At 42.7% G+C, this 24,246-nt stretch overlaps 2 protein-coding genes across 2 annotated transcripts in view; both read right to left on the bottom strand.

The window, feature by feature from the left end:
• LOC121569948 (nuclear receptor coactivator 2) overlaps positions 1-12,757 on the bottom strand; it is a 188,672-nt gene extending 175,915 nt beyond the window's left edge. The window contains 1 exon segment of the mRNA XM_045216619.1: positions 12,529-12,757. The gene's annotated coding sequence lies outside the window, so the exon portion shown is untranslated.
• A 4,589-nt stretch (positions 12,758-17,346) lies between these two features.
• On the bottom strand, positions 17,347-24,153 carry LOC121569949 (translocating chain-associated membrane protein 1-like 1; the record flags this gene model as incomplete). Its single annotated transcript, XM_045216618.1, has 7 exons — positions 17,347-18,766; positions 18,968-19,140; positions 19,361-19,504; positions 20,188-20,292; positions 21,247-21,317; positions 21,510-21,594; positions 24,071-24,153. Coding segments are annotated over 7 exons (732 nt in total), but the record flags the coding sequence as incomplete, so codon positions are not given.
• Between the last annotated feature and the right edge of the window lie 93 nt (positions 24,154-24,246).

Below are 24,246 nucleotides of genomic sequence, written 5' to 3'. Positions count from 1 at the left end.
CATCATGTACAGTTGAAGTCTGAGGTTTACATACACTTAGGTTGGAGTCATTAAAACTCGTTTTTCAACCACTCCACAAATTTCTTGTTAACAATATATAGTTTTGGCAAGTCTACTTTGTACATGACACAAATAATTTTTTCAACAATTGTTTACAGACATATTATTTCACTTACAATTCACTGTATCACAATTCCAGTGGGTCAGAAGTTTACATACACTAAGTTGACTGTGCCTTTAAACAGCTTGGAAAATTCCAGAAAATGATGTCATGGCTGTAGAAGCTTCTGATAGGCTAATTTACATCATTTGAGTCAATTGGAGGTGGACCTGTGGATGTATTTCGAGGCCTACCTTCAAACTCAGTGCCTCTTTGCTTGACATCATGGGAAAAATGAAAAGAAATCAGCCAAGCCGCAGAACATTTTTTTTGTAGACCTCCACAAGTCTGGTTCGTTCTGGGAGCAATTTCCAAACGCCTGAAGGTACCACGTTCATCTGTACAAACAATAGTACGCAAGTATAAACACCATGGAACCACGCAGCCGTCATACCGCTCAGGAAGGAGACGCATTCTGTCTCCTAGAGATGAACGTACTTTGGTGCAAAAAGTGCAAATCAATCCCAGAACAACAGAAAAGGACCTTGTGAAGATGCTGGAGGAAACAGGTACAAAAGTATCTATATCCACAGTAAAACGAGTCCTATATCGACATAACCTGAAAGGCCGCTCAGCAAAGGAAGAAGCCACTGCTCCAAAACCGCCATAAAAAGCCAGACTACGGTTTGCAACTGCACATGGGGACAAAGATCGTACTTTTTGGAGAAATGTCCTCTGGTCTGATGAAACAAAAATATACAGTGGGGAGAACAAGTATTTGATACACTGCCGATTTTGCAGGTTTTCCTACTTACAAAGCATGTAGAGGTCTGTAATTTGTGTCATAGGTACAGTGGGGAAAAAAAGTATTTAGTCAGCCACCAATTGTGCATGTTCTCCCACTTAAAAATATGAGAGAGGCCTGTAATCTTCATCATAGGTACACGTCAACAATGACAGACAAATTGAGAGAAAAAAATCCATAAAATCACATTGTAGGATTTTTAATGAATTTATTTGCAAATTATGGTGGAAAATAAGTATTTGGTCACCTACAAACAAGCAAGATTTCTGTCTCTCACAGACCTGTAACAACTTCTTTAAGAGGCTCCTCTGTCCTCCACTCGTTACCCGTATTAATGGCACCTGTTTGAACTTGTTATCAGTATAAAAGACACCTGTCCACAACCTCAAACAGTCACACTCCAAACTCCACTATGGCCAAGACCAAAGAGCTGTCAAAGGACACCAGAAACAAAATTGTAGACCTGCACCAGGCTGGGAAGACTGCATCTGCAATAGGTAAGCAGCTTGGTTTGAAGAAATCAACTGTGGGAGCTGAAAATCCATATTGCCCAGCGACAGCCTCGAAACCTGAAGGATCTGGAGAAGGTATGTATGGAGGAGTGGGCCAAAATCCCTGCTGGAGTGTGTGCAAACCTGGTCAAGACCTACAGGAAATGTATGATCTCTGTAATTGCAAACAAAGGTTTCTGTACCAAATATTAAGTTCTACTTTTCTGATGTATCAAATACTTATGTCATGCAATCAAATGCAAATTAATTACTTAAAAATCATACAATGTGATTTTCTGGATTTTTCTTTTAGATTCCGTCTCTCACAGTTGAAGTGTACAGTGGGGGAAAAAAGAATTTAGTCAGCCACCAATTGTGCAAGTTCTCCCACTTAAAAAGATGAGAGAGGCCTGTAATTTTCATCATAGGTACACGTCAACTATGACAGACAAAATGAGAAAAAAAATCCAGAAAATCACATTGTAGGATTTTTAATGAATTTATTTGCAAGATATGGTGGAAAATAAGTATTTGGTCAATAACAAAAGTTTCTCAATACTTTGTTATATACCCTTTGTTGGCAAGGACACAGGTCAAATGTTTTCTGTAAGTCTTCACAAGGTTTTCACACACTGTTGCTGGTATTTTGTCCCATTCCTCCATGCAGATCTCCTCTAGAGCAGTGATATTTTGGGGCTGTCGCTGGGCAACACGGACTTTCAACTCCCTCCAAAGATTTTCTATGGGGTTGAGATATGGAGACTGGCTAGGCCACTCCAGGACCTTAAAATGCTTCTTACGAAGCCACTCCTTCGTTGCCTGGGCGGTGTGTTTGGGATCATTGTCATGCTGAAAGACCCAGCCACGTTTCATCTTCAATGCCCTTGCTGATGGAAGGAGGTTTTCACTCAAAATCTCACGATACATGGCCCCATTCATTCTTTCCTTTACACGGATCAGTCGTCCTGGTCCCTTTGCAGAAGAACAGCCCAAAATCATGATGTTTCCACCCCCATGCTTCACAGTAGGTATGGTGTTCTTTGGATGCAACTCAGCATTCTTTGTCCTCCAAACACGACGAGTTTAGTTTTTACCAAAAAGTTCTATTTTGGTTTCATCTGACCATATGACATTCTCCTAATCCTCTTCTGGATTATCCAAATGCACTCTAGCAAACTTCAGACGGGCCTGGACATGTACTGGCTTAAGCAGGGGGACACGTCTGGCACTGCAGGATTTGAGTCCCTGGCGGCGTAGTGTGTTACTGATGGTAGGCTTTGTTACTTTGGTCCCAGCTCTCTGCAGGTCATTCACTAGGTCCCCCCGTGTGGTTCTTGGATTTTTGCTCACTGTTCTTGTGATCATTTTGACCCCACGGGGTGAGATCTTGCGTGGAGCCCCAGATCGAGGGAGATTATCAGTGGTCTTGTATGTCTTCCATTTCCTAATAATTGCTCCCACAGTTGATTTCTTCAAACCAAGCTGCTTACCTATTGCAGATGCAGTCTTCCCAGCCTGGTGCAGGTCTACAATTTTGTTTCTGGTGTCCTTTGACAGCTCTTTGGTCTTGGCCATAGTGGAGTTTGGAGTGTGACTGTTTGAGGTTGTGGACAGGTGTCTTTTATACTGATAACAAGTTCAAACAGGTGCCATTAATACGGGTAACGAGTGGAGGACAGAGGAGCCTCTTAAAGAAGTTGTTACAGGTCTGTGAGAGACAGAAATCTTGCTTGTTTGTAGGTGACCAAATACTTATTTTCCACCATAATTTGCAAATAAATTCATTAAAAATCCTACAATGTGATTTTATGGATTTTTTTCTCTCAATTTGTCTGTCATTGTTGACGTGTACCTATGATGAAGATTACAGGCCTCTCTCATCTTTTTAAGTGGGAGAACATGCACAATTGGTGGCTGACTAAATACTTTTTTTCCCCACTGTACCTATGACACAAATTACAGACCTCTACATGCTTTGTAAGTAGGAAAACCTGCAAAATCGGCAGTGTATCAAATACTTGTTCTCCCCACTGTAACTGTTTGGCCATAATGACCATTGTTATGTTTGGAGGAAAAAGCGGGGGCTTGCAAGCCGAAGAACACCATCCCAACCGTGAAGCACGGGTGTGGCAGCATCATGCTGTGGTGGTGCTTTGCTGCAGGAGGGACTGGTGCACTTCACAAAATAGATGGCATCATAAGGAAGGAAGATTATGTGGATATATTGAAGCAACATCTCAAGACATCAGTCAGGAAGTTAAAGCTTGGTCGCAAATGGGTCTTCCAAATGGACAATGACCCCAAGCATACTTCCAAAGTTGTGGCAAAATGGCTTAAGGACAACAAAGTCAAGGAATTGGAGTGGCCATCACAAAGCCCTGTCCTCAATCCTATAGAAAATGTGTGGGCAGAACTGAAAAAACGTGTGCGAGCAAGGAGGCCTACAAAAGCTCTGTCAGGAGGAATGGGCCAGAATTCACCCAACTTATTGTGGGAAGCTTGTGGAAGGCTACCTGAAACGTTGGACCCAAGTTAAACAATTTAAAGGCAATGCTACCAAATACTAATTGAGTGTATGGAAACTTCTGACCCACTGGGAATGTGATGAAAGAAATAAAAGCTGAAATAAATCACTCTCTACTATTATTCTGACATTTCACATTCTTAAAATAAAGTGGTGATCCTAACTGACCTAAGACAGGGAATTTTTACTAGTATTAAATGTCAGGAATTGTGAAAAAAACTGAGTTTAAATGTATTTGGCTAAGGTGTATGTAAACTTCCGACTTCAACTGTATGTACAGTTTTTGAAAAAATAGTGAACCTGGAGGCAACAAAGTCAATATACTTAAAAATGACTAAAACCAAATTGAAACTGTGTAGAAATGATAATTGACCTATATTCATACAGTTTCTTGACTGTCCAGCTCTATAATAAATCACTAGACATTCAGGGAGCATCAAATTGGATAGTGGACTATATTTTGACAGTAACGAAATATAACCAATTTTCAGTGTGGTCTTCCGGACCTCATTGAAGACCGACTGCGGCCCCCGGGGCGAAATGAGCCCGACACCCCTGCTTTATAGTGCATTACCTTTGACCTGTAGGGATGTAGGGAATCCATTTGGGATGCTGCCACTGACTTCTAATTGGCTCGATGGTGAAATGCTGTGGGCTCAGTTGTGTAGCTACAGAGAAGCTGTCGTGAGGATTTTATCTCACTACTTCATAGCGTTGTCATCAATGCTGTTCACCAATGTGTAGTAGCCAATTGGTTGTGGTGTGGCGGAAGCCTACTTTGTTTGAGACCAATCAAAACAAAACTGTGCCACAGTTAAGGGCACTAGTGTTTTTTGTGCCCTTTTAAAACATTGAAGTGCATTTCCGTTTTCTGAGAGCGCTCTCCTGCTTGACCCTGGGTCGTGTTCTTTAGCGCACACCGTAGCAAAACGTTTTGCAATGGAAAACCGAAACATGTGTCCTTATTGGCCACATTTTCTGGTAGTAACTCCCTGTTTCAGTACGTTTTCTTCCGTTGGGTTTGGTGCTTTATGAATACGGCCCAGGACTCCGGGACTGTACTGTAAGCCAGCTCAGACAGTTGGGTGTCAGTGATGTGCATCAGAATAGCAGTGCTCCTCTAGAATCCCTACCTACACACACACACGGGACACTGCCTGTCTGTGGAAACATTGACTAACTCAGTCTCTGTCTCTCTCTCTCTCTGTCGACCTGACATCACACCAGCCATATGGCTTAACATGACCGGGTGCTTGCCAACTGTCAACCCAGAGCATCTAGGCCAAGGCACTTCAGCTCTTAAGAAAACAGGATGTCAACTTGTTAAACAATGGGAAGTAAACAGGGAGGCAGGGTTGTTGTTTCAGAGTAAACACCACACAAGTAGCAGTCTACATGATGAACTAGGCCTACTTTATTTAGTAGCAATCTACATGATGAACTAGGCCTACTTTATTTAGTAGTAATGCTCAATGTTGTTATTGTCTTTCTTTAGGAGCACAGCCCCTGCTCCTACATCGGTATACAAAGCAAATGGACGACCGAAATCCGGAGCAGCTAACAGCGGTGCAGAGACCAAAAGGGTCTTTGTCTTCTCAAATGCCTCCTGATGGCTTCCACTTTTGCCAGGACCGGTCGAACTTCCCCTTGCCCCACCACCTTCCCGAGATATTAAAGCAGTAGTCAAAAGAGTTGAACGGTACTGCTTTAGCGGAGCAGGAAATCCTTCCCGGAGAGGGAGGTTGATGAAAAGGGTCCTACGGGTGGTAGGGTGAGTCCTGTAGACGTTCAACTGCCAGAGTTAGAACTAAAGGCAAAACGGGAACAGAAAGTAGAGCTCGAGCACAAGGAAAGAGAACGTGAGGAGAACAGAAAATAGATTTAGAGTACAGGGAAAGACAAGATGGAGCTGGCCTCCAGGTTGGCGCAGCGGTCTAAGGCACTGCATCGCGCCACTACGGACCCGGGTTCGATCCCAGGCTGTGTCGCAGCCGGCCGTGACTGGGAGACCCATGAGGCAGCGCACAATTGGCCCAACGTCGTCCGGGTTAGGGGAGGGTTTGGCCGGCCGGGATGTCCTTGTCCCATCGCGCTCTAGCGACTCCTTGTGGCTGGCCGGGCGCATGCACGCCGACTCTAGTCACCAGTTGTACGGTGTTTCCTCCCGACACATTGGTGCGGCTGGCTGGCTTCCGGGTTAAGCGATAAGTGTGTCAAGAAGCAGTGCGGTTTGGCAGGGTCGTGTTTTGGAAGACGCATAGCTCTCGACCTTCGCCTCTCCCGAGTCCGTATGGGAGTTGCAGCGATGGGACAAGACTGTCACTACCAATTGGATATCACAAAAAAAAAGAGATGGAGCTGGAAGCGCGAGAAAGGGAGATCGATCAGGAAGCATTCCCGAATCCAATCAGGACATCCTACACAATGAGAGTTTAACGAGCTGACGTCCTCAAAACCGATAACATCCCTGAGCCATGAGAGTTTAACGAGCTATATGTGCTGACGTCCTCAAAACCGATAACATCCCTGAGCCATGAGAGTTTAACGAGCTATATGTGCTGACGTCCTCAAAACCGATAACATCCCTGAGCCATGAGAGTTTAACGAGCTATATGTGCTGACGTCCTCAAAACCGATAACATCCCTGAGCCATGAGAGTTTAACGAGCTATATGTGCTGACGTCCTCAAAACCGATAACATCCCTGAGCCATGAGAGTTTAACGAGCTATATGTGCTGACGTCCTCAGAACCGATAACATCCCTGAGCCATGAGAGTTTAACGAGCTATATGTGCTGACGTCCTCAAAACCGATAACATCCCTGAGCCATGAGAGTTTAACGAGCTATATGTGCTGACGTCCTCAAAACCGATAACATCCCTGAGTCATCTATCCACCTGCGAAGGATGGAACGGCTAGATAACAACAAAACGCTTCCAACGGAGGTCGGCGCTCTCAGTTCCGACACCCGTCAGATGGTAGTGTGACGTCTGAAGCTTCGATCATCGTCACATGGTATTTTTAGTCATTGATGGCGTCACTCCTCCGCGACGCTCGTCCCTCAACCGATCTGTCTTGTAGGACGTGGAATTCATTTTCAAATATTGAGCATCCGCCATTTAAAAAAATGAAAACAGTTACTCATTTTTTTTATATCACTGCGCTCTCGTATGACTCTCCATGAAATAGGCAGAATAACTAGCTAGCTTATGACTCTCCATGAAACAGGCAAAATAACTAGCTAAATTATTACAAACGTTGTGACAGTGATTTAATAGTTAAAATCATACAATGTGATTTTCTGGATTTTTGTTTTAGATTCCGTCTCTCACAGTTGAAGTGTGCCTATGATAAAAATTACAGACCTCTACTCCTGCAAAATCGGCAGTGTATCAAATACTTGTTCTCCCCACTGTAACTGTTTGGCCATAATGACCATCGTTATGTTTGGAGGAAAAAGCGGGGGCTTGCAAGCCGAAGATCACCATCCCAACCGTGAAGCAAGGGGTGGCAGCATCATGCTGTGGTGGTGCTTTGCTGCAGGAGGGACTGGTGCACTTCACAAAATAGATGGCATCATGAGGAAGGAAGATTATGTGGATGTATTGAAGCAACATCTCAAGACATCAGTCAGGAAGTTAAAGCTTGGTCGCAAATGGGTCTTCCAAATGCACAATGACCCCAAGCATACTTCCAAAGTTGTGGCAAAATGGCTTAAGGACAACAAAGAAGGTATTGGAGTGGCCATCACAAAGCCCTGACCTCAAACCTATAGAACATTTGTGGGCAGAACTGAAAAAGCGTGTGCGAGCAAGGATGCCTACAAACCTGACTCAGTTACACCAGCTCTGTCAGGAGGAATGGGCCAGAATTCACCCAACTTATTGTGGGAAGCTTGTGGAAGGCTACCCGAAACGTTTGACCCAAGTTAAACAATTTAAAGGCAATGCTACCAAATACTAATACTAAACTTCTGACCCACTGGGAATGTGATGAAAGAAATAAAAGCTGAAATAAATAATTCTCTCTACTATTATTCTGATATTTCACATTCTTAAAATAAACTGGTGATCCTAACTGACCTAAGACAGGGAATTTTTTACTAGGATTAAATGTCAGGAATTGTGAAAAACTGAGTTTAAATGTATTTGGCTAAGGTGTATGTAAACTTCCGACTTCAACTGTATGTACAGTTTCTTGACATAGTGGAGTTTGGAGTGTGACTGTTTGAGGTTGTGGACAGGTGTCTTTTATACTGATAACAAGTTCAAACAGGTGCCATTAATACAGGTAACGAGTGGAGGACAGAGGAGCCTCTTAAAGAAGAAGTTACAGGTCTGTGAGAGCCAGAAATCTTGCTTGTTTGTAGGCGACCAAATACTTATTTTCCACCATAATTTGCTAATAAATTCATTAAAAATCCTACAATGTGATTTTCTGGATTTTTTTTTCTCAATTTGTCTGTCATAGTTGACGTGTACCTATGATGAAAATTACAGGCCTCTCTCATCTTTTTAAGTGGGAGAACTTGCACAATTGGTGGCTGACTAAATACTTTTTTCCCCCACTGTAACTCTCGACCTTCGCATCTCCCGAGTCCGTATGGGAGTTGAAGCGATGGGACAAGACTGTAACTACCAATTGGATATCACAAAAAAGAAGATCTTGTCAATGATCTCAAGGCAGCTGGGACCATAGTCACCAAGAAAACAACTACGTGTCACTACGCCTTGAAGGACTGAAATCCTGCAGCGCCCGCAAGGTCCCCCTGCTCAAGAAAGCACATATACATGCCCGTCTGAAGTTTGCCAATGAACATCTGAATGATTCAGAGGAGAACTGGGTGAAAGTGTTGTGGTCAGATGAAACCAAAATGGAGCTCTTTGGCATCAACTCAACTCGCCGTGTTTGGAGGAGGAGGAATGCTGCCTATGACCCCAAGAACACCATCCCCACCGTCAAACATGGAGGTGGAAACATTATGCTTTGGGGGTGTTTTTCTGCTAAGGGGACAGGACAACTTCACCGCATCAAAAGGATGATGGACGGGGCCATGTACCATCAAATCTTGGGTGAGAACCTCCTTCCCTCAGCCAGGGCATTGAAAATGGGTCGTGGATGGGTATTCCAGCATGACAATGACCCAAAACACATGGCCAAGGCAACAAAGGAGAGGCTCAAGAAGAAGCACATTAAGGTCCTGGAGTGGCCTAGCCAGTCTCCAGAGCTTAATCCCATTGAAAATCTATGGAGGGAGCTGAAGGTTCGAGTTGCCAAACGTCAGCCTCGAAACCATAATGACTTGGAGAAGATCTGCAAAGAGGAGTGGGACAAAATCCCTCCTGAGATGTGTGCAAACCTGGTGGCCAACTACAAGAAACGTCTGACCTCTGTGTTCGCCAACAAGGGTTTTGCCACCAAGTACTAAGTCATGTTTTGCAGAGGGTTCAAATACTTATTTCCCTCATTAAAATGGAAATCAATTTATAACATTTTTGACATGCGTTTTTCTGGATTTTTTTGTTGTTAATTCTGTCTCTCACTGTTCAAATAAACCTACCATTAAAATTATAGACTGATCATGTCTTTGTCAGTGGGCAAACATACAAAATCAGCAGGGGATCAAATACTTTTTTCCCTCACTGTAGCTAGATGTAAAATGGGACCACTAAGACTTCCTTACCCAAAAAAACATTGACGTTATTGACATATTTACTGTTTTAGAGTAGATAAATTCAGACAGTTGATGCCGAAATGGGGTTCAGCAGACTGTCACCTAGGTAATATTTTGGAATGTTATGACAGCCGGACTACTTTTCATCTTTCCCATTACACTTTGCGAGATACGAGACAGATCAGTGCAGGCGGAAGGTGACGCACTATCTGATCTAAGACAATGATTGTTACTTTTGATACAAGCATCGCTACATTGTGTCGATTCAGTAGTGCTTTGAAAACTGCATCGGCGTGTCGGAGCTCCGGTATCAATGGTTGTCACTAGTTACCACAGCGTCAGCCATAATTATGACTTTGTGGCTGTGGTAACTAGTGACGACATGTATGGTATCAATCGTCCCATCACTACGCACTGTCACATCACTATGCCAGGGCTAACTTTTGAAGAAAGCTTGAAGTGAGATTTGCTATGTGAATTTCATTGCTCCCTGGCACAACCCCCAGATGGGGGGATCTAGGGGGGGCATCCCCCTGGAACAGTTTACTGTTTTAAAGCTAATTTCCTGCAATTCTACATATTTTGACATGGCTTAGTTCTATGACCAGGGTGTAAAACATTTTTTAACCATTTAAAAAAAACACAGGTCAGGTGTATTCAGGATGCTTTGAACATTAAAATGAACACTCCAAATTCGACGACTTTGTTACTGTTAGATTTTTGGGGAATTAAATTTAAAATATGCTAATAATAGTTTTTTACATTTTTGACACTTTAGGGCTGCAAATGGGAAAAACCGTGGGACCGTTGGAAGCTGCCTTTTCGTTGTCACAGCCTAAATGCCAATCACCAAACGAGGGGACTAATGCAAGTGTGGATTAAATCAACTATACTACATGCTGTCAAAAGGCTGCATTCTGCAATAGGGACAGGAGTAACAGCAACCTCATTTTTTTTGACAACATTGTACATAAAATAGGCTACCATGCTGCTATTTTTACAGTTTTATAAACTCAGCAGATAACGTTCTCTCTCCATTCAGCTCCACTCTAATCTTGAGGGGCATTTCTTTAAAACACCATCCAATCCCCTTGATCCCTTACATAACTAGAACAATCAAATGCTTCAATGTGCCACAGTTCACAGTGCTGTGGCAAGACAGGACAGAGGTTCCTCTCGTGCAGCCTGGTCTCATAGACTAGACGTAACATAGTAAATTGGAACCTCACATGAGTATGATACAGTATGTTATGTTTAGTATGGTTACAGAAGGTTACTTTAGGCAAAAACGAAAGCTGGTTGGTCGTAGTGGACAGGCGTATAACGCGAATGTCAAGCAACCCAAAGGTTGCGTGTTCAAATCTCATCACAGACAACTATAGCATTTGTGCTATTTAGCAACTACTTACTAATTTTTAGCTACTTTACAACTACTTAGCATGTTAGCTAACCTTTCCCCTAACCTTAACTCTTTTAGCTAACCCTAACCTTAACCCTTGTAGCTTTCCATTCCCCTAACCTTAACCCTTTAACCTAAGTCCCAACCTTAATCCTAACCCCCAGCCTAGCTAACGTTAGCATTAACCACCTAGCTAACGTTAGCAACAACAAATTGGAATTCGTAACATATCATACATTTTACAAATTCGTAACATATTGTACGAATTGCAATTCTTAACATATCATATAAAATGGATGACTGACATCCACAAATTAATACATATCATCTGAATTTAACAAACTTTATAAATTGAGTGTCGCAAATGTACGTACATAATAATACGAAATGCTCTGAGACCAGGTTGGCTTGTGATGTTAAATTGCAGGCGCAGATGCTCCGATTTCAAAACGATGTGGAGGACAGTTGAAAAGACAACGCCACTGACTATACAATGGACTAAGGCGAAAAAATAAAATCTGTACTTTTCAATGCGTGAGAAATAAGAGGTGTGGCGCGGTGAGAAGAGGATCAAACAGCAGAAGCGCTGGCAGCTCTGTGGCGCACGTCATCACACTACGCACCCTCGCCGGGGTAGTTTTGGAATTAGGTCATTAAAACCCACTTCTTTCTCCCAAATGTAGGCTCACTTACTGCCCCCGCGGAGAGAGCAAAGCAAAGCAATAGACCGTTCCTTCAAAAGGGGTGGTCGAACAGTCTTGGGGTTCGACACCGTCACGACATCGACACCGGGAGATTTCCACAGGAACTCTGCACCGCTTACTTTGTGGCCATTCAGTTTCACACCGCTATTGAGAAATACCACTACGTTGCAACTTCGCCACCAAGACACATTGTAGCAAAGCGCGATACAGAAAAGAAAGCTGACTCACTAAAGTCACTGATATAGGGAGCATTACTTAAAACAAAGTTGTTTACCTTTTTTTATTTATATTTACGGTAAAGGTGATTCAGGATATGAGCAATGCGATCACTGCACTGAATTTAAAAGCCCGCTCAAAACACAGTTAAATAGCCAAGGAGAGGGTCTCTGAAAACGTTCACCATGTCCACTGTTGGAACTAGCTAATGGTTGCTAGCCTTGGAAGCTAGCGCTATTGGATCGGTGAACTTCAGTCACTGACAACAAGCACTCAGAAATACAAAGTATTCCCCGGTGCACGAAATGCATTTGTTACACATGCAAAAAAGCACTGCGTGTCTGTCAAGCACTGAAACGAGTAGTGAACATGGACCAAGAGCGGCAAGGCAAAGGAACACCACTTAGGAACTCACCCAAGTGGCATACAAACATGTCTAGTTAGCTAGCTAGCTTCCCCTGCGGTAGCCTACGCTAGCAGCTAACTGGGCATTCAGCGCTGCCTTGCTTAGCAAGCTAGCGTACCTAACCGACACTATTTAGGAGATTGATTCCCTCGCAAAATTAGGGCACGAATTGCACACCGAAAACACAGCAAAACAACATGCGTACTTACGATTTGAAACTTTCCGTCGCTCTTGCTCTGTTAAATCTCGTGTGTTAAACCCAGTCTGACCTTCGGTTGGGAGGAAAAGCTATCCTTTCAGCTGACTGTGCTGCCGCCATGTTCCTCCGACTGCTCTGCGCTGGCTGAAACCCCGGTGCTGAAACCCCGGTGCTGAAACCCCGGCTGCTAGCAAGCCTCCCCCACACATCATATCACAGCACCACAGAGAGGGTCTCTCTCCTGTATCGAAGGCAGCGTTGCTTTGCAGCGACCAGACAGCAACAACCTGTTAAAGTCGTGATATAGCACGGAGAGAGAGAGAGAGCAGAGAAACACCCGTGATTTAGCTAGTTAATCAGAGAGGATAGGGTACGAATGCACCGATGTTTAGGATGACTTGACAATAGCCCTAACACATTGCTTTAGCCATAACCTATTTAGCGTACTTACAGCAACATGTAGACTAAATACAACTATTCAGTTATATATTTATTATAAAAAATCCCCATTATGAAGAATCCCCCAGTTATATGCCTAGCAAGTATATTACATGTGGTTATTACACAGGTAGTAAACATATCTCCTTTTGTTTTATGTGAATAGTTTGATTAATAACACGGGGTAAACATATCAGACATGACCATTGCTGCAGATGAAGTATACATCTCAAATGGCACCCTATATTCCCTCTATAGGTCCTGGTCAAAAGTAGTGCACTAAAGGGAATATAGGGTGCCATTTGGGCTGTGGTTGAAGTAAAGTGATGAGCGAAGCAGAAAGAACCAGAGAGTATTCTAGAGCCCGACTCAGGTCTTGTGCCAGGCACGAACACACACATTAAAACACTTTTTTTGAATCCGCAAATCACATTGCAGTCATTAATGATTCACGGGCGCGCTCACACACACACACACACACACACACACACACACACACTGAAAGCAGAGACATAAGTTGGTCTGATACTCAATAATCAACACATCCTACTACAGTAGTCATTACATTTACGTCATTTAGCAGACGCTCTTATCCAGAGCGACTTACAGTTAGTGAGTGCATACATTTTTTTCTTCTTCATACTTTCTTATAACGTAACATGACTAGAAGGACCACGTGATCAACAGGGCATGAATGAAGCTTATCTCAGTGAATGTAGAAAACACAGTCAGCATCATAGAGCAGACTAGACCTTGGACAGGAGACGGCAAAACATCCCTCCTCTTCGTCTCTTTTGATAGCAAGAGCATAACAACACGTCTCCAGAAACATCTGGTGTACGTCCCAAATAGCACCCTATTCCCTTCACAGTGTACTACATATTACATATACATATACTACATATTACATATACATATACTACATACTACATATACATATACTACATACTACATATACATATATACATACTACATACTACATATACAAATATACATTTACATTTTACATTTTTAGTCATTTAGCAGATGCTCTTATCCAGAGCGACTTACAGTTAGTGAATACATATTTATTTATTTTTTATTTTTATTTTTTTATACTGGCCCCACGTGGGAAACGAACCCACAACCTTTCTACATACAGGTTTGAATCAGCTTTCTACATACAGGTTTCAACTGCTAAATTGAATTATTACAACACTTAGGTCTCCTGAATAGGGTCAACAGTATCACAACCTTTGCTATTACATAATGTTAAGACATTAGGTCACCTTGATTCCTGTGATAATGGTCTACTCACCAATTAAATATACACTATATTTGCACAAACCAAAGATTTTCCAATTATATTGAAAAAAATGTGCAGGGTATCTTAGGACTTTATATTTCAATGTTTTAACCTAACCCTTGATTGGGCAATTATACACTGAACAAAAATATAAACGCAACATGTAAAGTGTTGGTCCCATGTTCCATGAGCTGAAATAAAAGATCCCAGAAATTGTAGCACAAAAAGCTTATTTCTCTAAAAGTTTGTGCACAAATTTGTTTACATCCCTGTTAGTGAGCATTTCTCCTTTGCCAAGATAATCTATCCACCTGACAGGTGTTCCATATAATAATATGCCATTTAGCAGACGCTTTTTTCCAAAGCGACTTACAGTCATGCGTGCATACATTTTTTTTTTTTTTTTTTGTATGGGTGGTCCCGGGGATCGAACCCACTACCTTGGCGTTACAAGCGCCGTGCTCTACCAGCTGAGCTACAGAGGACCACAAGAATCGGATTAAACTGCATGATCATTACACAGGTGCACCTTGTGCTGGGGACACTAAAAGGCCACTCTAAAATGTGCATTTTTGTCACAACACAATGCCACAGATTTCTCAAGTTGAGGGTGCGTGCAATTGGCATGCTGACTGCAGGAATGTCCACCAGAGCTGTTGCCAGAGAGTTGAATGTTCATTTCTCTACCATAAGCCGCTTCCAACGCCGTTTTAGAGAATTTGACACTACGTCCAACTGGCCTCACAACCACAGACCATGTGTATGGCGTTGTGTGGGCGAGCGGTTTGCTGATGTCAACGTTGTGAACAGAGTGCCCCATGGTGGTGGTGTGGTTATGGTATGGGCAGGCATAAGCTACGGAAAATGAAAACACAATTGCATTTTATCGATGGCAATTTTAATGCACAGAGACACCGTGACGAGATCTTGAGGCCCATTGTCGTGCCATTCATCTGCCGCCATCACCTCATGTTTCAGCATGATACGGCCCCATGTCGAAAGGATCTGTTCACAATTCCTGGAAGCTGAAAATGTCCAAGTTCTTCCATGGCCTGCATACTCACTAGACATGTCACCCATTGAGCATGTTTGGGATGCTCTGGATCGACGTGTACAACAGCGTGTCCCAGTTCCCGCCGATACCCAGCAACTTCGCATCCACCGTTGAAGAGGAGTGGGACAACATTCCACAGGCCACAATCAACAGCCTCATCAACTCTATGTGAAGGAGATGTGTCGCACTGCATGAGGCAAATGGTAGTCACACCAGATACTGACTGGTTTTCCGATCCACCCCCCTACCTTTTTTTTAAAGGTATCTGTGACTAACAAATGCATATCTGTATTCCCAGTCATTAAATCCGTAGAGTAGGGCCTAATGAATTTATTTAATTTATTTATCAATTGACTGATTTCCTTATATGAACTGTAAGTCAGTAAAATCTTTGAAATTGTTGCATGTTGCGTTTATATTTTTGGTCAGTATATATTTCAGTTGACTACCATATAACATCTTTGAAAGCAGGTTGTGTGAACCGTAGCTCCACCATGTGGTTGGCAGTGGTACAGCAGGGAAATAGTTTAACCTAGTTTCAACCAATGATTTACATATACACTAGATGACTTAACAAGGGGGCGCTGTTTTGAAGCCACGGCACCTCCATCTTTGCACTCCCCTACCAGTGTAAAAACATATTTTGGAAGCTATAGAAATGCATTTATAAATGTTAAAAAAAAATTTTTTTAAACGTTATTCTATTACAGACACCTTAATGCATACTTTTAAATTATATTATGTGAGCTAAACATAAAATATATATATATATAAAAACATTTTCCATGAAGTCGCAGTTGTAAATGAGAACATGTTCTCAACTGGCTTACCTGGTTAAATAAGAAATAAAAAAAGTATCATTTTTAGAAAGTTCTAATGTTACGGTCCCCACTACAACAACAAAAATACTTAAATACATGTAATTTTGTAATTGAAACATTTAATTGCAATACTGTAGAATTCCATTCATTCCTATGGAACCCTGCTCCTACTGGGGGGTACCAATATGGCCGACCGGTGGCTTCAAAGCCTCTCATTGGCCAATACATATACGCAATCCAGGGTTTATATACATAATTTGTTTCAACTCATGAACTTTGACCTCTAGTTGAAGTTTATTCATTGGCGTTGGTGTTCATTCCAAAGATATGATAGCTTCTAATAATAATATAGTTGACCTTAAAAAAAAAATATATATATATATATATATATATATATATATATATATATATATATATATATATATATATGAATAAATTATGATAGTTATATTCTTAAATAACTTTGAGGTAGTGAAATATGATTAAATATTATTCATTGGTATTAATATTTACATAATGAATAAAAATTCGATTTAACATTTTGGTAATTTAGCAGACCGGTAGGCAACGCAACCACACATCACAGTCAAACATTATAGGACTTCACTACATCAGCGTATTTCTACAAAATACCATATATAATACCATCTCAGTTCAATAAAACTGGACACATTTCTTTCCGTGTAAATTATGTTTAATGGCAACAAGCATAACGAGCATGTTAAAAGGAAAAAACTGAGAGCTCTGAACACAACATTTCCTTATCCATAATGTCACATTATACATTTTTTTACATTTATATTTTTAGTCATTTAGCAGACGCTCTTATCCTCCTGGACATGTTCAAAGGAGTCAAAATACATAGTGTCTCAGTCCCAAACACCACCCTGTTCTCCTTTACAGTGCACTACTTTAGACCAGGGCACTAGAAAGAAAATATGGTGCTATTTGGAAGACAGACAGTGGCCAACACTAACACCCACCACTCCACTAACAGTAGGCCTCAACGCCATATTCTCCAACAAAGAAGATGACACTAATATTAATAACACTAATATGTCATCCGAATAACCTCTGCGATATGATCATCATCAGTTATATTAAAACTACAGCTTTTGGCTTTGCAGGGTCTCGAATGAAGGCAGCCAATCGCCTATGGCAACCATTTTTTCACTAGAGGGTGCATTCCAAAATGGCACCCTATACGCAATGTAGTGCGCTACCTTTGACCTGATTCCATAGAGGCTCTGTGCACTATATAGGGAATAGGGTGTCATTCGGGATCCAGCCCAATAATTATTTTCTCCCTTCATAGGGACCACTGATCCTGCCAATTGACTGGGTTTGGGCTAAACAGCCCTATCCAACCACGTTAGATCAGTGATTACTTCAGCAAAAGGAAAGGCCACAGGATGCATTAACTCAAACAGGGCCCGGGCCTTTTTCACAGCACCAAAGCAAAAGGCTTGAAAAGCAACAACAAAAAGTCTAAATACTTTAGAATGGCTTCCTATTTTCGTTCCCTGCCCTGCATTCTCACTGCCAGTGTCCTGAGAGAATGTCTGCGACTCAAATGGGACCCTATTCCCTATGTAGTGCACTACTTTTGCCCAGGGCCCATACAGCTCTGGTAAAAAAGTGGACCACTATAATAGGGAATAAGGTGAGATTTGGGAAGCACACAAACGGGTTGGTTAAAGCCATACAGTGGAACCAATTAAACCTATCCATTCCAGAAACCTGTCTGTGTTGATGAAATAATGAAAAGGAGGAAGTCGGGTCATTTCAAGGTAAGCACGCGCACAGGGTTTCTCTTTTACTGACTCCAAACTAATGCGAAGGAAATTAAAGAAGCCCTTTTTGTTAAAGAAACAGAAAATGTCACACAGTCTGATAAAGAACATCTTTTGACTTTGGGGAAAAAAAAAAAACTGATTACTGAAACACTGAGTTTTTATAATTCCTGACATTTTCAAGCTGCACATTTTGTACAGGATGCATCAATAGGCACTTTTAAATAAGTTATTGTTTGTTCAAACTTTTTTGTATATTTTTTTTTATGGGTTTTCTTTTTCTGTAATAATGGCACATCAGTGTCACAATGATTGTGGGAATGGTCAGCACTAGAGATTGGCAACAAGCAGAAATAAAACCAAGATGCATTGTGGATCTTGTAGTCCTGCTGGAAGGAGTCGTCATCCTTTAGTAGCTGTGGTAGATTAACAATCCCAAATTAACCCCTAGACCCTACACCCTATGTACTTTGAGGGGATCTGAGATTATATGACAGGTGTAATCAATATGTTCATAGCTCCAACTGGCTCTCTGATAGGCTAGGGGGAAGTGACACCGTACCTCCAACTGGCCCTCTGATTGGCTAGGGGGAAGTGTCACCATACTCCTTGAATCAATCAAATCCTCTTAGATCTCCACAAGTGCGTAGGGCCTAGGGTCGATTTGGGATTGGGCCGTAGACAGCAGATGGAATGAGAAGGCTGGATGCAGCCTGAGGGGGACAGGAGAAAAGGGTGTATTTTTGAGGTGAAAGGGGTGTAGGTTGGAGGAACGGGGGGGGGGAGTTAAGAAGACTTCTCTTTCTTTGCTCTCGGCGAATCGGCTCCGTTGGAACTCACTCCGTTCACTCCATTGGCTGCCAATGACAGAGAATGAAGTCAATGTTCTTGGAGCAAATAACAGGTGAAGGAAATGAAACATACAAAATGACTAGAAACAAAACCAATTTCCTCCGCTCTAATCAGTTTGAACCCCAACTAACATATCAAGATGGATCTGATCAAAACCAAAAGGTGTGTTGATTTAGACAACGTCCTCTGGTCGCAGCGTGACTCACCTCTGTCCTTCTTGGATTTGCTCTTGGGAGCTTGGGGCTTCTTGGGTTTCAGGGGCTGGGCCTGGGGCTGGGCCTGGGGCTGGGCCTGCTCTCTCCACCTCCTCAGCTGGAAGTTGATGAATTTCCACATCATGAAGGCTTGAGTCACACAGATGGTCGCCAGCACAGTGATCCTGTGGACAGAAGATGGTAGTTAGACACACCAAATATCACATGAGTAAATATTCTAAATGGTGGAGTACTGTTACGTCTCTTTCCTCATCCCCTTGTCATTGTCATCTGGAATAGAACTAGACCAGTACTACCATTTCCTCCTACTACAACTACTTTATTTTCTTTAGTTAAGTTTGTTTCAATCCAGCCAAGGCCACCCCATTACACACACTCTCTCACCGAACTATGAGCACGTTGAAGTTTCCGCTGGCCAGGTCCAGTCCCTGTTGATCAGCGTTGGCAAGGCCGAAACCCACAGTCAGGACAGACAGGGACAGGGTGAGCAGCCGTCCAAGGACAAACAGCACCGCCCAGATGGTGAACCTAGTAGAGACACACACACACACAGAGGCACACACACACATTAGATGACCATGACATCCAGTGCTTCCCTTTCTTTCCTGTCTTCTTTGTCCAATAGATATCAACACTATCATAACTCAATACCTTGAGAGAGTAACAAGCTAGTAGATTAACTCCCAACGTCCTTGTCCAAAATGCCAAGTTGGATTTATAGGGACATCTTGTTGTTTTAGGGCTTTGAAGTGTGCTGTGTGACCTCAACTCACCCAGTCGGTCTCTCTCTGTGTGTGTGTGTGTGTGTGTGTGCTCACCCAGTCTGTATCTGTGTGTGTGTGTGTGTGTGTGTGTGTGTGTGTGTGTGTGTGTGTGTGTGTGTGTGTGCTCACCCACTCTGTATCTCTGTGTGTGTGTGTGTGTGTGTGTGTGTGTGTGCTCACCCAGTCTGTATCTGTGTGTGTGTGTGTGTGTGTGTGTGTGTGTGCTCACCCACTCTGTATCTGTGTGTGTGTGTGTGTGTGTGTGTGTGTGTGTGTGCTCACCCACTCTGTATCTCTGTGTGTGTGTGTGTGTGTGTGTGTTCACCCAGCCTGTATCTGTGTGTGTGTGTGTGTGTGTATCTCTGTGTGTGTGTGTGTGCTCACCCAGTCTGTATCTCTGTGTGTGTGTGTGTGTGTGTGTGTGTGTGTGTGTGTGTGTGTGCTCACCCAGTCAGTCTCTTCTCGTTGCTGAAGTAGAGCAGGCGGGACACGTGGAAGAGAAGCTCTACAAAGTAGTGGAACACCAGCAGGACCAGAGCCAGACGATTCAGACTGGAAGACACAAAATGGACGTCGTTAGATCCCTCTGCTACCACAGTAATGATTACTAACTAGAAGGTCATGCTTCATAGAGGTTGGAAATACTTTGTTTTCTAGCCAAAAAAGGCTATTTTAACCACTAACCCTAGCCTTGCTATGTTGTGTCAATTTCCAACCACCTAATTGTCATATCAGTTGTAGCAAAAAAGAGCTGTTGACAGAGTAGAACTGTAGTCAGCCCTCTGTTCCAACCTCCCAACCGTAGTCAGCCCTCTGTTCCAACCTCCCAACCGTAGTCAGCCCTCCGTTCCAACCTCCCAACCGTAGTCAGCCCTCTGTTCCAACCGTAGTCAGCCCTCTGTTCCAACCTCCCAACCGTAGTCAGCCCTCTGTTCCAACCTCCCAACCGTAGTCAGCCCTCTGTTCCAACCTCCCAACCGTAGTCAGCCCTCTGTTCCAACCTCCCAACCGTAGTCAGCCCTCTGTTCCAACCTCCCAACCGTAGTCAGCCCTCTGTTCCAACCTCCCAACTGTAGTCAGCCCTCTGTTCCAACCTCCCAACTGTAGTCAGCCCTCTGTTCCAACCTCCCAACCGCAGTCAGCCCTCTGTTCCAACCTCCCAACTGTAGTCAGCCCTCTGTTCCAACCTCCCAACCGTAGTCAGCCCTCTGTTCCAACCTCCCAACCGTAGTCAGCCCTCTGTTCCAACCTCCCAACCGTAGTCAGCCCTCTGTTCCAACCTCCCAACTGTAGTCAGCCCTCTGTTCCAACCTCCCAACTGTAGTCAGCCCTCTGTTCCAACCTCCCAACTGTAGTCAGCCCTCTGTTCCAACCTCCCAACCCTCTGTGTGTATGAGTCTTTCGGAGGGGTAGAGATAAAGCGGAAGTCAATTTTCCGCTAGACTTTTGTGTACAATTGGACAAAACAATAATCTTCTAGAGTTGTTGATGTGAACCAGGTCTTACTTGAGGATGTACGCTCCTGCGATGTTGACCAAGTACAGAGCGGTATACATCAACTGCCGGGGAATATCCTCCTACAAACAAACAGCAAACAGACGGGGTTTCAGGAAAAACACGGTCAGGACACTGCTGACATTTACTCTGTAATGATGGCAAGCAAAATGGTAGTCAAATGTTTGAATTGAACTTCTTTAAAACAAAATATTACATAAGCAAGGAACTGGAAATAGCATGCGTACACAAACAAACTTTGCATAAGTACTCACTTTCTTGGTCTTTTGGAAGTAGAGCTCGGGGAGGGTGTGAAGCCAGTAGCCCAACTGACCAATGAAATAGAACTTCATCTGGAACCTAGGAGAAATAAACACCAAGTCTGTCAATTATAACATCATTACCTTACGTGTTGGTCATTTAGCAGACACTCTTCTCGAGAGAGCGACAAAAAAATAAATAAAAAAAATAAATAATAAATTTGTGAATTCAACTAAGTTAGGTAAGACAACCACATCAGTCATAGTAAGTAACATTTTGCACCAAAAAAAAGCTGCTATAAATCTGCTATCAAATATCTAATGATAGAATAATTAACTACTAGATTGATTACACAGAGGTACTTAGGAGAAGTCATGCCGAGTGATATGACACACTAATTACATTTAGGAGTGTTTGAAGAGAACTCAAGCAACTCCTTCTATTAAAAACAGTAAGTCCCCCCCCCCCCCTATTTAGGGGATTTTGAGCGGTTCTGGATCGGTTCCGTCTGAAATGTTTGTGTACAGAGCGCTCTGTGAACGGTGCAACGTCAAATCGCTGTACACACATCCGTTCTGGTTGTTCCTCATCACATGCAGCTCTCCGCTCTCATCTGAGATGCAGTATGTGAAATCTGACAGCTCATTCGCATAGGGAGCGTCACGTCCAGACAAAGGATACATTTCCTCTGACTGTGAACCTCGCCACTCCGCTTACAGAGAGAGCCTACCGATCGCAGCGAAAGCAGTTTCATCTCGCTGTGATGTTCTCAGATGGGCTTAGAGCTCTCAACATAAAATAATTGAACCAAGACCCACTTTCTCTAGGTCACAGAGGGACAAAAAAATCACTGTGTTTAAAAACTGAAGTTGTAACACGTTAGCATGCATTTGAATGGCCATCTCTGCATTACTCACGAGGACGCTGGGACGAAAATTGTCTTTCAGTTATATGAAATGGTCCCAATTTTGTACCGTCATTAAGTCATACGTATTTATAGTTATAAGAAAGGTGACATATCATAGTATGTAGTTTATCATTTCTTTGTAACTAAATTCCCCCCGTCTGGTTTTTCATATTTTCATCATATTTGTACTGTGTACTTGAGCTTGTGTCCTCAAAAGTGAGTACACCTCAGCAATGTATAACTAATTTGACCGGAAAGGTGAGATTGTAATCTTTCTGTCAGTATAAGCATTACTAGTTATTGTTTATGGCCCTCATGATAAATAATTACTTTTGGGTATGTCTATTTAGGAGGAAATCTACATTTTGACATTCCATAATAACTATGCAAATCCTGTGACTAACACAATAAAAATAATTGAAGCTAGTATAAGCAGATGGGTTTCCACAGAGATACTTAGGAGAACTAATGCTCTCTAAGTAGAAACACTTCACCTGTGTTTAACAAACCCACCCACTTCTATGCAAAATCCCACCAGTTGACATTCGTTTACATGGGGGACTGAGGAGGACTGAGAATGATGAGTGTTGGTCATTACAAGGAAACAACAACTAAGACGATATGTAAAACAGTCAGAAAGGTTGACTTGTGTTTAGTTGTACACATTTACCTACAACAGCGCAAATAAATGCTTCACTGAGTTCAAGTCACAGACACATCTCAACATCAACTGTTCAGTGGGGACTGTGTGAATCAGGCCTTCATGGTTGAATTGCTGCAAAGAAACCACTACTAAAGGACACCAATAATAAGAAGAGACCTGCTTGGGCCAAGAAACACGAGCAATGGACATTAGACCGGTGGAAATGTGTCCTTTGGTCTGGAGTCGAAATTGGAGCTTTTTGGTTCCAACCGCCGTGTCTTTGTGAGACGCAGAGTAGGTGAACGGATGATCTCCGCATGTGTAGTTCCCACCGTAAAGCATGGAGGAGGAGGTGTGATGGTGTGGGGGTGCTTTGCTGGTGACACTGTCTGTGATTTATTGAGAATTCAAGGCACACTTAACCAGCATGGCTACCACAGCATTCTGCAGCGATACGCCATCCCATCTGGTTTGGGATTAGTGGGACTATCATTTGTTTTTCAGCAGGACAATGACCCAATACACCTCCAGGCTGTGTAAGAGCTATTTTACCAAGAAGGAGAGTGATGGAGTGCTGCATCAGATGACCTGGCCTCCACAATCCCCCGACCTCAACCCAATTTAGTTGGTTTGGGATGAGTCCGACGGCAGAGTGAAGGAAAAGCAGCCAACATGTGCTCAGCATATGTGGGAACTCCTTCAAGACTGTTGGAAAAGCATTCCAGGTGAAGCTGGTTGAGAGAATGCCAAGGGTGCCTATTTGAAGAATCTCAAATATAAAATATATTTTGATTTGTTTAACACTTTTTGGGGGTTACTACATGATTCCATATGTGTTATTTCATAGTTTTGATGTCTTCACTATTATTATACAATGTAGAAAATAGTACAAATAAAGAAAACCCTGGAATGAGTAGGCGTTTCCAAACATTTGACTGGTAGTGTCGCTCTTAAAGCGACAGTACCCACTCTGATGAGCCTTTTGTACAATGTATCAGTTTGCATAGGAATGGTTCAGTACTTACGGCATCAGGGTATGAGGGTATCCATCCCACAGACTCACTGGGTTGGACAGGAAGTTCTCCTGGAAGAGAAACAAAATCACATAAACCAATCAGATGGTCTTAAACAAACAAACAGGAACACCCACTAGTCCAGTAAACAAACAGCCCAGCATTTATTCCATTTAAAACCACCTACA

Source organism: Coregonus clupeaformis, unplaced genomic scaffold, assembly GCF_020615455.1.
Source record: "Coregonus clupeaformis isolate EN_2021a unplaced genomic scaffold, ASM2061545v1 scaf0752, whole genome shotgun sequence".
Lineage (NCBI taxonomy): Eukaryota > Metazoa > Chordata > Actinopteri > Salmoniformes > Salmonidae > Coregonus > Coregonus clupeaformis.
Note: the sequence above shows the minus strand (reverse complement) of the source record. Positions and strands in the feature narration are given on the sequence as shown.